Source organism: Quercus suber, unplaced genomic scaffold (genome assembly GCF_002906115.3).
Source record: "Quercus suber isolate HL8 unplaced genomic scaffold, Cork oak 2.0 scaffold_57, whole genome shotgun sequence".
Classification (NCBI taxonomy): Eukaryota; Viridiplantae; Streptophyta; class Magnoliopsida; order Fagales; family Fagaceae; genus Quercus; species Quercus suber.
Genome location: NW_027069522.1, coordinates 1,661,500 through 1,676,236, shown reverse-complemented (window position 1 = coordinate 1,676,236; position 14,737 = coordinate 1,661,500). Strand labels below are relative to the sequence as shown.

General features: G+C 37.8%; 1 protein-coding gene across 3 annotated transcripts; it reads right to left on the bottom strand.

Annotated features, from left to right (window-relative positions):
* Nucleotides 1–469: 469 nt before the first annotated feature.
* Nucleotides 470–11,902, bottom strand: LOC111985721 (uncharacterized). 3 transcript variants are annotated; one of them, XM_065772355.1, is made up of 7 exons: nt 10,685–11,902; nt 10,338–10,603; nt 9,465–9,737; nt 1,983–2,192; nt 1,652–1,838; nt 1,380–1,520; nt 470–1,281 (listed from the first exon to the last, which is right to left on the bottom strand). In XM_065772355.1, the coding sequence occupies exons 1-7, from the start codon at nt 11,040–11,042 to the stop codon at nt 671–673; spliced, it is 2,046 nt and encodes a 681-aa protein (XP_065628427.1). In that variant the 5' UTR covers nt 11,043–11,902; the 3' UTR covers nt 470–670. The 3 variants fall into 3 exon arrangements, with proteins under 3 accessions (XP_065628427.1, XP_065628426.1, XP_065628429.1); XM_065772354.1 differs by having other exon boundaries at nt 10,338–11,504; XM_065772357.1 differs by lacking the exon at nt 1,983–2,192 and having other exon boundaries at nt 10,338–11,488.
* Between the last annotated feature and the right edge of the window lie 2,835 nt (nt 11,903–14,737).

Below are 14,737 nucleotides of genomic sequence, written 5' to 3'. Positions count from 1 at the left end.
GTGTGAAGACCTAGAAGGACTGGATGAGAAAAGGGAAGAGGCTCAAGAACGCAGCTACAAATACAGACAGAGAATGACTAAAGGTTATGGCAGGATGACTAGGGAGAAAGTGTTTTTAGAAGGGAAACTTGTACTAAAGGCAGCAGGCCACGTTAGGCGAGGTATGACAAGACCATCTAAGTTCTCACCAAAATAAAAGGGACCCCTTGTGATAAAAGAAGCACACACAAGTAGGTATTATTGTTTACCCAGATGGATGGCAAAGATCTAATGGTCTCCATCAATGGCAAATGGTAAAATGATATTACGCTTGAGAAAGAAAGACATCGTGTAGTTGTCCCTTTTTCTTTTTCTTTTTTCTCTTTAGTTAGTTCCTTGTTTTCCTTTTTTTCCTTTCCTCCAAGTGACCATGTCACAAGACAATATTGTAGCATTCTTCTATTCAGAATGTAATTAAAAAACTACAAAGTATTAGCAAAAGAAAGCACATTGTATCATAGTCAGAGCAATACTTGTAGCAAAAGTAGTAGCAAATGTAGTATTGTAGTTTACAAAGGGGGAACTATGGCAGTCATGTCAGACTTGCCAAATAAGTATTGTAAAAAATAAAAAAGTGTGCTAGATAGGGAAATAAGGGAAAGAAAACAAAATGGGGAACTACATAATCTCATCAAAGGCCAGAAATGAGGGTCTGATCTTCAAAGCGGCTGGGTCCAACAACACCAGAAAGTAAGCGCTCACGACTTCTCTCCAAGCCTGCCACCTCCTTCTTCAATGCCTTAATGCGTGTGTCTATAGCATCCACAGCAGATTGAACCTTCTTCATAAAGAAGGCTTGAGCAATCTCTCGCAAATGGTCCAACATGAACTCCACGGCAAAGCCCACTCTAATCAACTCCTGAACCGCGGCTTTCCACTGCAAGATCCTCTCAGCAGAAATGGTATCAATGGAGTTGTGCTCAATATCATTCATCACGCTCCCCAGCAACTTCAAGTAATGCTCTCTCGTAGAACGGCCGAGAAAAAACCCCCGCATGAAGTCTCCATGGCTCCTATAGACTGCCTCCAAATGGGGAGCGCATTCCCCAGGAACCCTGAAGCCGTGAAAATCAACATAAGGAGACCTAGCACCCCAAAAGTTTGCAGGATCAAGATTGTTGACCTCGGGCTGGTCAAAGCGAGTGAAGAAAGCTGCAGCCTCTCTCGCGGGATCGGGAACTGTAGCAGAGCTACTGCCTACCTCAAACTGAGAGGGTGCAGTCACACTAGTAAGAATCGGACCTGAAAGGAGACATGGAATACGGCATAAAGAATGGATGAAGTGAAGGAAGCGAATCTATGACAAAGATAAGAAAGAAGATGGAAGAAAGAAAACATACCAGGACCCATAGAAGTGGGGGCTGTAGGTGTGGCAGAAACAGGAGTTGTAAGTGTGGTAGAAACAGGAACTGTAGGTGTGGCAGGAATGGGGGTTGTAGGCATTATGATGTCTGCTGCTGTCTCAGGCTCCTCAGGAATATCTGTGGTCAAGGGAATAAACATGCAGAATGATCAAGGATTGAATTAGAGAGTTATGCGTATATAAAAAAGGGGAGGGGGAGGAGGGGGGAAGGATGGGAGAGAAAGCCTAACAAGTGCAAGGAATGCATACCCATAGCCTTGGTCTCGTGCTCACCACTTTCTTCCTCGTTGGAATCTGAGACTTTCTTCTTTATGGTAGGCTCATCATCAGAATCCTCAAATCCCTTATCAGAAGACAGATCTGCGTCGGGCCCATGAGTGGCAAAACTAGGAATGGATGAGGGAGTGACCACCAGAGAAGAATCGTCCTTTACTGCCTGAGATAAAGCCACAAAAGGATCACTAGTCGAAATAACAAGGGGCGTAGCAAGGGAAGCACTCTCAGTCTGAGAAGTAGCCGTAGGAGTAACTCCCTTCTGAGGAGTAGGGGTTTCAATAGGAATGGAAGTAGACTTACTGACCCTCTCAGTCTGGGCACCCTCCTTTATAGGACCAAGTTCAGCGGAAGAGGTGGGGGTCTCGGCAGGAGCCCTCTGTGCAGCAGCAGAAGCAAAGGCCATGGCTTCAGCCACCACATCGGCCCCATCAAAGAAACCCTCCATAGGTGTGCCCATACCAGCAAAGACCTCCTCAGTTGTAGGGTGATAAATGGAGATGGGCTCGAGGTCAACCTGAAGAACACAAAATAAAAAAGAAGGGCAAAAGAAAAGAGCACATGATAAGTGGCGATGCATATATATATATATATATATACAAAAAGAAAAAAAAAGAGAAAGAAATGGGGCACATAATGACACATGGCAATGGGAATATGTGCAAAAGGAAAGAACATGCTCCAACTCAAGCTCATCAAGCAAGATGGGGTGGGTGACAGAAGTATCCTCCTTATGCTTAGACTGCAAAAAAGAGGGGACAACAAGGAGGGAAATAAGCAAACATGCATATCGGGTTAGCCGCAGGAAGATCCTATGAATAAGAAAAAATAGAGAATAAGCAAAATTAGAGATAACATACTCTCCTCTCACTGGTGGCAGATGAAGGAGGTGGAGACGTCTTCCTCTTGTTGCCTCAGGTCTCGCTAGAAGGAAAAGCCTCAACGGATGGTCACAGAGCAACAGGCATAGACTTGTCTACATCAGGGCATCTGTTAGAACAGGTATGAGCAGAAGGAGGAGGACAACTCTCCAAGACTATGTCACCTATGGGAAGAAGGTCACCCTCAAAAGGGACAATATCAGAACAAGTCTCAGAGGAGTCATCACCTTTCTTGGCAGGTTTAGGCTTGGCAGAACGAGATGCAGAGCCCTTCTTCGTATGTATGGGAAGGTTTGTCACTTTCACCCTCTTCTCCTAACCCGTAGGGAAATCACCAGCGTACCAATACCACCCCTTCTCCTTTGCATCCCACTCAAATATAGTAGACCGACTCTACTTCTTAGCATATGCCACCACAGACTTGGTAGGAAGAAGTAACCGAGGGTTGGCAGAAATGACTGCATAAAGACCATTAGGGGGAATAAGAGAAAACCCACGACTGCCCAACAACTCTTGCTCAAATGAAATCATCATGATCTGCCAGTACCTATGCATGGCTGCAGTGTAAATACCCTCCCTCTGCAAACCTGGAATGATGACTGCTGTAAAATGCCTGCTCCAAAATTCAAAGGCACTATGTCATAGGAATGGCCGAACAAAAGTAGCAGACTCCATGATAGCAGAAAAATTATCAAGAATATCTTGATCCAACCTAAACTGCCTCCTCACTTTATCAGTAGAATAGCGCATAAACTGAATCCCCATATCGGCCAAATAAGCAACCACTTAGCATTGGTGGCTACCAAGTATGTGATACCCCTCTTATCAAAACCAGTCAATGAGGTGGTGGTTCCAGCAGCATCAATAAAAGAACCCATAACCAAATCAGCACATGTATAACCAGGACCCAAATTCCTATATGCTCTTCAACAAAAACCTACTTATTTATCAAAGAACTCCACAGCAAGATGTCTAAACGGCTTTGATCCAACCCAATGGAAAGCCAATGAAAAATCAGACATAAAACGACCACAGAAATCAGTAATAACCTTTAGACATGAATGGTATCTCTCCTTGTCAAAATGGACAGGCCTACACTTTTCCAAATGCCTAGCATAACGCTCCCGTAACAAATGTTGCAAGATAATGCTATGGGCAGAAGTGGTGACTATGTGGCAGGAACTCTCTGACTTCTCATCACTCTATAAAATATCTAATTGCACATACAGATGACCTAGAAACATGGGGGTCAATGGCAAACTCACCCCAGTAGATATCTTGATAACTAATCAGAAATAAAGAGGCTTTACAACATAATGAGGATGAGAGCCAAAGATGAACTTACAGAGCCAAAATGTAACAAAGGCCACATGGTGAGCCGCATCAGAAGCCTTGGAAAAAGCCTCAACCCAATATGACAACTTCGCATTGCCACCCATTCCTTTCCTTAACTCAGCCTCCTCCTTCAAGGAGAGCTCCAAAGCACCGGGGTCAACATCACCAAGAATGGGCAAAAGCAGTTGATTTGCCAAGTCTTCCAAGGTCACAATGATCTCGTCGTAGGACAGAAAGAAAGTATGAGTAGTGGTACACCACCGGCGGACCAAATGGCGGAGATTGAACAAGTCCCTATAGTTGGACAAACAACGTGACGAGACAATGGCCTTCAACACGCCGGCCCACTATAACGCCGCCATGAAACCTTTGTCGACAACTCGTCATCTACCTATTCTTTCCAACCCAAAGAGGTACTTGAACTAAATTCAAAAAGAATGGGCACAAGGAGTGAAGTATCTTGGCATATGATGAGATCGAGGATCGAAGAAGCCAAAGGGGCCTAAGACACCTCTATGTTGCGATGGCAAATGGAAAGCCATATGCGACCTGGCGGCGGAGGCAAGCACTTGCCGGACACCTTCAGGAAATGGGCATGGGTATTGCACTAAGGATCAATTTACTAACTCTTTTCCTTTCATCAGAGCGCTTCGATTTGGAGTGAGGAGTGTCTTCGCCTACATTTTTGGTGGCAGGATCATCGAAGGCAATTTCTTTTCCCTTACAGCGGGAAGAACCTTTGTCTTTCGCTGGTGACATGGTAGGATGATTGATCGGAGTAGATAGGTGAAAGTGTTTGAAGGAGAAGACGCAGTGAAGAAAGGGAAAATAAAAAGGTGTTTTGTATCAGTGAGGTGAAAGGAATCTACTTAAGTACTAATGACATTCACGCTGACATGAAAGGATGCAATGGGTCATCCATTAAATAAGGCACGATATTAATGTAGTGGAAGTTGTGTTTCAGAATAATTGCTAAATTGGGAAATTTAAAGAGACAACACTGTTCACGGTGAGAGAGAAAATAAAGCGGGGCCCACTATTCAAAAAAGCTCGAGAAAAAAAAAAGACAGAGAGAAGAGAAGAAGAAGAAGAGACTCTTTATTTGCATATGAACCGCAGGAGCACTTCATATGCTCAAGGGGTTGAATGTTGATACCCACTTTGGCAAGGAGGCCAAATAACAGAAAGAAACCCAACAATATGAGAGGAAAAGAGTTAGTAAATTGAGAACAAAACTATTAAACTCGAATGGCAAGAATAGTGGACCATAGGCCTAAAGAAATAGCAAAAGGGCCTTAAAGAAAACAAGCAGGCCTAAATGAACCCAGAGAAAGAAGTGGTAAACCCATGGGCATTATGAGAAATAGAAAGATAGCAAGAATGGGCCAATAAAGCCCAAAGTAAAGAATTAAGTAAATAAGAGGTTAGTGGAAAAGCCCATAAACCCCGAAAGTAAAAGATATGGTAATTTGGGTCAGGAAAGCCCAAAAGACTTAGTAAAAGCCTATGAGAATGAAGAATTGGAATGGGCCAAGGATGCCCAAGGAGATGAAATGGGTCGAGGATGCCCAAAAGAATGAAATGGGCCAAGGAATCCCAAAATAACATGAGTACTAGCCCAATGATAATACTGGGCTACTGGAATTGAGTAAAAGGAAAGCATACAGCAGGCCCAAAAGAGGCCCAGCAAGCACAAGTTAAATAATAGCATGACAGGAATAGCAAGATGGCATGGCAGAAGTATTAAACAACTCGCAAAGAGAGTAAAGAATGGATTAGAGAAGGAAAAGCCCACAATAAAGCAAGGCTCAGCCCAGGAAAGAAGTAAGACATAAAGAATGAAAGCTCAGAGACTCATTCACGCCACAAAAGGTCAAGAATGAGTAGCAAAATATGCAGATGAGCCCTCAGGTCATGGCAAATGCATGAACAGTAGACGAGCCATGGACATAAATGGAAGTGGAGCACGCACAAGGCTTAAGCACCACCAACTTGTACCTAGCCAATATAGGAGTGGTGGGCCATGGGTCAGAGGTAAGAAAGGGTATAGTCTAGCAATGGGTAGAAGGGGAAAGCCTATTCTGGAATTCCCGCTCAAACTCTTTTGGGGGAAATGTCCTGCTAGGATGATATGCCACCTAAAAGAGGGAAAGATGAGTTGGAATCACTAGGTGCATGCCATGAGGGATAGTGAGAGAGAATATCCACCCTTATCTGGATGGGATTGCCACAGTGAACAAGAAAACAAAATAAGACTCTTTGTCTGGGAATGAGATGTGGCACGACCAGCACAGGTAAGTGGTGATGGCTGGGTAGCTGACAGACCAGTGGGTGGTCTAGGAATTACACCCACACCAGGACAAAAGCGGTTAAGCGGTGTAAAATAGTAAAAACCCAACACGATAGGCAATATAAAAGGGGTCTCAGTTGTGCACAGAAAAGAGGAAGAGCGAAACAAGAGAGTGAAAGATAGAGCAGAAAACTTAGAAAGGAAAAAAAAAAAGGAAATTAGAAAGAAAAGAAAAACAGAGAGTAAGCATGAGTGTGATAGTAGGCATGCACCAATAGGCTATTCCCTTTTTTCCCTCTAAAAACCTACCCTCTAGTAAAGATTAAGGAATCTGAGGACAAGCCATATAGGCCCATTCTCTCAAAGTGGGTAATTTTAGTGGCAGGATTTCCTTATGAGATTGTCCACATTGAAGAATGGTTCCCTTCCTAGACTTAACTTCGTAGAGAAATCAAGCATAGCAAACTGACCATTCTTCCTTTGTTTTATTAATTAAGCATTAGTGTGATTTCCTTTTTTTATTGTAATCGTCTTATTGATGTTGCATTTATATTACTGCATTGCTTCTTCCTTTATTAAGATCATCATTTAGTATTTCCTGTGTTCTGACTGATAGTAAGCATATTCTTTTTTTATTGTTTTTATATTACACCTGCCTGCCATGACTCTTTTGTAACAGTTTCCTTTGCCATGGGCATGTGACCAAGGTTTTAGCGAAGGAGTTTTAGTTTGCACACAAGTTGGCTTGGGGTGTGTTGCAGTTAAGCCAGTCCTAACTCTCCTACCCAGAACCATTGAGCCATAGCGTTGCAGGAGGTAGCCCAACCCACAGTTGCAAAAAAGGCCCACCACACTTAGCAAAATGATTAGTGAACACTTTGAATTGGAAAGTGTATATATATTCTTTAGAAGACTCTTGGAAATAATTCATCGAAAGCATTCTAGGAAAAGAAAATATATGGGCAAATAGTATTGGCCTATTAGGAATACGTGGCATGAACAGCGTAAACAACCATTTTGAACATGTACTTTGCATCTTCGGTGGACACAAAACAACAATATATGACACAAGAAGGAACTATCATTTGAAAAACAGATCTTCCAACCATGAATACACAAACAATTTGTACATATTTCCAATGATAATGCTAAGTTCTCTTATGCAGTTTTCCTAGAGCTTTTGCCCATGTGAATGTGGGTATCCACTCTTTTGTTATCTATGATGACTATTTCAATTAGACAAGGGTCTATGTATGTATTAGGAAGGCAAATGTTAATAAGTATCTCATCGGTGTTTGTTAAGGTTGTACTAAGGTGAGTCTTATTTAAAATAAAAAAAAAATGAAAAATAAAAGAATAGGACATAGGAGTGGTCTTACATGTTATTTTATTTTATTTTTTTCTTTCTATAAAGTAGGCCCCATACTTAAAAAAAAAAAAAAAAAAAGAAAAAAAAAAAAGACATAAAGCTACAGAAAAAGACAAAAAAATTGAAAAAAAAAGTCAACCCTATGAAGAAAATTATTGAGATTATGCTATTAAACTTTTCAAGTGGACAAGTGTTGTGTGGTGGAATATCTAAAATGGGGTAGTGGACAAACAAAATGGGAGAGAGTATATAATATAACACCTGGAGTTTGTTGTAAGAAAAATCCAATGTGTGCTTATAACATATCAATTTTTTCAATGTTAAATAAGATGTGAAATATGTGGGCTTAAATGAACAACTTTAAACACCACATCAATTAAAGTGAGAAAACTTACCTGATGAAGATATTTTAAAGTAAATAATTAATTGAATGAAAAATGTCTTAATTTTTTTATTTTATATCTTGTAGTTTTGTATAAATTTAGTTTCGTTAGCTTATAATTTATTTATTTTGTTTATGATGTAAAAGTACAACTATGGCTTAAAAATATGTTTAAAAATTTGTACATTTTATTTTAAGATGAAAGTAAACCGATGCAAACAAGCCAGGTCCTTTAGGAGACCAAGACCATTTCTTCTGTTGTTGATTAGAAATTAAACATGACACCATGGTGTACACTATACAGCTCTGGCAGGACATTATACCTTTCGACAAACACTTATCAGGTTTTTCTTGTATTAAGGAACTCAAATTGAGTTTTCTTTTTTTTTTTTTTTTTTTTTTTTTTCTCTAATTTGGTTGTTATATTTTTATTTGATATTGATATTTATGTTTGCATAGAATAACTTCTACACTAAACAATACTAAATGAACTTTTTAAATTTTAAATGGGTTAAATACTAATTTTTATCCTTAAACTATTGAAAATGTTTCACTTTTCGTCCTTGAACTTTAAAAAATAATAAATAAATAAATCCTTTTTTTATTCTTAAATTATTGAAAATTTTTCTTTTTTTATCCCTACTTTTGTCTTTAAACTATTGAAAAAAAAAAATCTTTACCAAGTTTAAGGATAAAAAATGAATTTTTTTAAATTTAGGGATGAAAAACAAATTTTTGGTAAAATTTAAAAACCAAAATAGCATTTTATCCAATTTAAATAGAATGAGTATACACTATATAAGGGTGCATATAAACCAATTTAGAGTAAAATCAAACTATCTAAACTATTGAAAATGTTTCACTTTTCGTCCTTGAACTTAAATAAAAAATAAAATAAAATAAAATAAAAAATCTTTTTTTCATCCCTAACTATTGAAAAAATTTCTTTTTTTATCCCTACTTTTGTCTTTAAACTATTGAGAGAGGAAAAAAAAAAAAAACTCTTTACCAAGTTTAAGAATAAAAAATGAACTTTGTAGAGTTTAGGGATGATAAACAAATTTTTGGTAAAATTTAAGAACCAAAATAGTATTTTATCCCATTTAAATAGAATGAGTATACACTATATAAGGGTGCATATAAACCGATTCAGAGTAAAATCAAACTATTTAAACAGTCATTGGTACTAATAAGCCTCATCTCCCTAGTTTATCAAACTGATTAACTCCAGGTGTATTAATCTTTCAAGCAAGTCATACTCAACGATGAGGTCTTTTATCTTTTGTTCTCTTCATCTCACCAAAGGGAGAGAGACCAACTAAGCCATGTCTTAAACACAGAGCCAATCACATGTCCAATTGCTGATCTTTGGCATGGTCTTTCTAATTAGTACCATGTTGAATTCAACAATACCCATCATGGACACAACAAAAGCTCAGGGCACTGCTTTTTGGTTCACTTATATTCCAACCATGATAACTTGAGGAACATGTACATATTTTCAGTGATGAATGCTAGGCTTTCTGATTTACCTTTTCTGTAGATGTAGCCCATCTTATAGTTGACCTGGCCAAAGCATCCATGGGGTCAATACATTTCTTAAGAAGAGGATCATCATGAGGCAGAAGACCCTGCATTTCATCAGAAGCAAGGATTACAGTGTTCACAGCTCTCACCAAAAGAACTTGGACAGCAATTCTTAAAAGATTCCTTGCCCCTGTAATGTCCCTTCTGTAAAATGCTTCAATTGCTGGAAGTATAATGTGATGCATGGTCGCTTGGTCTGGCAACACAACCTCAAAGCCCTGCACATTATAAGTTAGACTAGTTAGTCATTTTAAGCACAAAAAGAACAGAGACTTCAGTGTGGTGACTCCATTGAAGTTATTAAATAGTCTTAATGACCTCTGTTCTTTTCTGTCATATAACATTTAGTATTTGATATTGGTATCATTGTCCTTAAAAAGAACTTGCATGAAACAGACTTTTATGCGGTCAACTAATAAATCATAACCAACATGTATACATAAGTTTAGTTGACATCCTTTCACTTAAATGGAGACAGCCCATTTCACAGTTAAGATTTTATTTCCTGGATCTAACAATGTACAATATACCATATCATTTAAAATTTTAAAGGACGTGATATTGGATACACCTTTAGATTTGAAATACTTAATTTGAACCATGAAACGGATCCATTTCAAATGGAGAAGATCTCTTTCCGACATGTATGTGGCCTCCATTTAGTTGTCATACTGCAAGGTATATAGCTTGTAATTATTTGGTAAATCACTAATTAGCTCAATTGGATTGAGAAATTTATGATTTAGACAAAAAAAATAGTCAGACACAGAATACTAGCATAGAACTTAGAAAGGGCCTGAGGTACCAAATTAGTATACCTGACTTTGTAGTTTTTCCTGATAAACACCAGCCTTTAAAGTTGCACCTGTAGCAAGCACCCCAATCCGCACATTACTTCCAGCTTCAAGTGGCCTCAAATTTGCTTTGCTGAGCTCCATGGCAACACAGTCACCTACGTGAAGGAAAGGTACTGAACATCCCTTAGAAACCTCACTGTGCCACACATGTGACAGATGGCATGGCATGACTATGCAACAAGCTCCAGATTGCTCAAGAAACAACCTTTTTTGCTGCAGATCCCCAACTATATGGCCATGATTGAATTGGGTTTGAGCATTTCTATCATTGAATGAATGAAATGAGCTAAGAACAGGAAGCTGCTTACTTAATGCTGGGTCACTGCAGACAACAAAAGGTACACATTCTTGTCCATCTTTAGAGCTCCACCGGACAAGCTTTTCCAAGAAAATTAGAGTAGAATAAACAGATACCCCTCCAATGACACCAATTGTATTTGGTTGTCTGAGCAGGGAATGTGGGGTCTGACTTCTTTTTAGAGCCATACCTGACCCCAAAATTTTCTTGGATTCAATTAATTTTTCACTATCATCAGTTTGTATGGAGACTGAAGATATTTGTACAGCTGCAGATAAATTTGATCTTCTTCTGTACAGGGTTTTATTCATACTTACTCTACCGAGAAGAACTGGTGGGCAATTCAATACGTGGAACAAGATTGTCATGGACAATAGCTAGTAACCTCTGATATCTATACTATTTCTGTATATATCCTGTGAACTTCACCACTGAAGCTGAAAAATCTATCTGCCACTAAATATCTCTCACCTAGTCACTTGTGACCAAACCTAGATCTTGAAAAGTTGACACTCCACTCTAAATTAAAACACTAGATATTAGAGATATCAGAATCATATTTTCTCTGTATGTGGCATAAGCACTGCAGTAAGCAACTGTATAAGTTTTATATTATAAGCACATAATGTTAACTTTGGAGAACTCCTATACATTCATATATTACATCGAATGTCCAATCGTCAGAAGTTAGGAGGAATCTACACAATTATTATCTTGTCATCTTGTGCCTATGCTGCACCATTGGCATCATTTCAAAACGCAGATAATATTAATGATTTAATATGTAATGTCCAAAAAATCAATAATAAGACAAATATCTGTTACATTATTATTTATCCTTGTCCCATAGATATGTCATAAGGATGGCACAGTAGGAGGACCCAAGAGAGTAACACTCACCAACTTTATTATTTATCCTTGTCCCACAGATATGATAAGGATGGCACAGTAGGAGGACCCAAGAGAGTAACACTCACCAACTACTGCTATACTTGATGACGGACGGGAAAAAGAGCTTAAAAATTTTTAAAAAGAAAGTTGCTTTGAATAAATCTCTCATTCTAAAGATGTTAAATCAATTGTTACATTAAACAACCAAACATATCTTTGTAGTTCACCAATGAATGAACTATTGATGCCATGTTTGATCCTTGACAATGGAGACAGACGTGATCAATAGAACCTGGACACGCAAGCATTTAATTGAAGGAATATTAAGAATTTTTAGGTAGACAATAGACAAATGTTCAAAGGTCTCAGTCCATTTAGCTAGGTATATAGGTTATGAATCAGTCAGTCTCTTGTTCTTATCAAAGTAAAAGGTAAGAAACAATTGTTTATGTTCCAATGGTTATCCTCGTTCGTGACTGTTAAAATTGACATAGTTACCACTAGTAGTGCTAAATAGCTATATAGCTATATCGTTATTTTTATCACTACTAAATATCAAAATATACCTTGCAATAGTGGAGCTAAAACTATATTTTTTGGCTCCACAGCTACAGTGCACAGTTACTTTTGGTTGTACACTTAGTTGAAAGGTAAAATTTTTTATTTATTTATTTATTTATTTTGTGTTCACACTGCTTTTGTCTCTCTCCTCACAACCTCTCCATGTCTCTCCCAAAGTCTACTATGCGTTCACACTACTTTTGGTTGTGGTTGTGTTTTGGTGGTTGAATGAAATATTATTTTATTGTGTTAAAAGCTAAAATAAAATCATTGTTGTTAGATGTAAGAAAATAAAATAAATAAAATGATTTTTTTATGGTGCTAAAAAACTAAAAATTTGACTCCACTTTTATGGATGCTCTGACTATAATAAGAGCTCAGTTGCATAAAGCCTAGGGAGTCATACATGACTCATGACCCTAAAATGGTTTATTTTTTACTAAAAGAAATGAGATAGAATGAAAATAGTCATATTACTGCTCTCAAGCTTATCCTAGTCTTAACATGTCTTTCAGCTAAAATTAGCTTTGAGCTCCATTAGTTAATTATTTGTCTTGGAATGTTGTGACTTGGAGCACTAGAATCTTCTAATGGTTTTTCTCTTTGAAAATGATGTATAATTATATTAACAAAGATAGGTATTCTCATTTGTCTTGTAATATCCGAGTCTAATTAGTCATTATGCCTGCAGAGAAATATGTTATGCTAATATGGTCCAGCGTGGAAGATAAACACCACGGATTAACATGGAAGCAAATTCAACTTAGGTTATAACTTGTACCTAATCAAACTAAGTAAATGAATATTATATTATATGTTATTAAAAATTGTATTAGACTATTATTAGTTTAATAAAAAAAATGTACTCTATTAGTTTTTTTTTTTTTTTTCATTCAGAAAAAATATATATATATTAGTTTTTTTTTCTGAATGAAAAAAAAATTGTATTTGTTACCTTTTCATCTCTATAAAGAAAATATATTGTATAAGTATGGACTTCGGAGGAATTTTTTTCCCAAAAAATAAAAAAGAATATTCATAATGATCCATTAACTGGTAAAACTCTCTTATTATTAAATTTTTTTATTAAAAAAAAAAGAAAAAAAAACCTAGTTTGAATCCCACCTATACAAAAAAGAGAAAAAATTTATTGATATCTTAGTTGAATCGTAAAGAGTAATCATAAAAAATAAATAAATAAATAAACAAAAAAAAAAAAAACAGACGTCATAATGATTTAATAGCACCAAAATTAAAATTGAACCTAATGACCTCTCCGACCAAGTGCACACACGAACAGCAACCCAGTAGCTACTAAGAGCATTCACAGCAGTGGTGGTAAAATTTTAGCTATTTAGCTACACAAAAAGTCACTTTATCTATTTTACCTACACACACGCTACAGCAGTACATCTATTTTAGCTTTCAACACAATAAAATAATATACACATCACAATAAAATAATATAAACACTACAATAAAATAATATATCTTACTTAAAAAAAAATTACAGCACCAACCACCAACCACTATCAGCCACATCCACAACCACAACCACAACCACCACCACCACCACCACCACCAGTTCACAGCAGGCACAAAAAAAAAAAAAAAAAAACCCAAATCTTCAAGCACTCCGATCGGCATCAACAATCACGGTTGATCGGCGGCAACACCCACACAACCACAACCACCACCAAACCGCAGCCCACAGCCCACAGCGGAGAAAAAAAAAAAAAAACCAAGTAAGGCGTGAAATGGGTTGGCGGGGTGGATCGAGGCCGGGGTCTGCGGTGTGGATTAACGGCGAGGTTTACGGCGTGGATCGGCGGCATGGAGGTGGGCTGGCAGCAGTGAGATGAAGTTGAGAGAGAGAGCTGAGAGAGTCGAGGCCGGGGTCTACGGTGTGGATCAACGGCGAGGTTCTGCAGCGTGGATCACCGGCGAGGTTCTGCGGCGTGGATCGGCGACGAGTTTTGCGGCGTGGATCGGCGGCATGGAGGTGGCTGGCAGCAGTGAGATGAAGTTGAGTGAGAGTTGACAGAGAGAGAGAGAGAGAACGGCCAATATTTTAATGTGGCTGAATAAAAAATTAAATTTTTTTTTTAGCTCCAAGCTACAGTGCACATCTATAAATAGATGTGCACTGTAGCGAATCAGCTAAAAATTTTAGCTTTTGCTCCACTGCTGCAGCACCATTTTAATAAAAATGTAGGTAAAATATAGCATTATAGCTTTTTACCTACACTGCTGCAAGTGCTCTAATAAGTAAAATCCATCTACAAACTGAACTTCAAGGGAGCCTAGAAATTTTCACTCGTGTAGTCCCCCACCGCTTGTTAATTGTTATCTCAAAGAAGTTAGAATAAACCTCTCACATGTTGAACAGTTGAAGGGTAAACTTTGTCTGCTTTTGACTCGGACCAATGGAGTGAGTTAACCGGAAAATAATGGTTAAGAAAAATAAAATAACTTTCTTCTATATTGAAAAATAGCAAAAATATTCCCAAAAAAAAAAAAGATAAAGTAGCAAAGTAAATAAAAAGTATACTTTTTATTATTATTATTATTATTGATAGTGGCATGTTTGCCTAAAAAAAGTTAATCGATT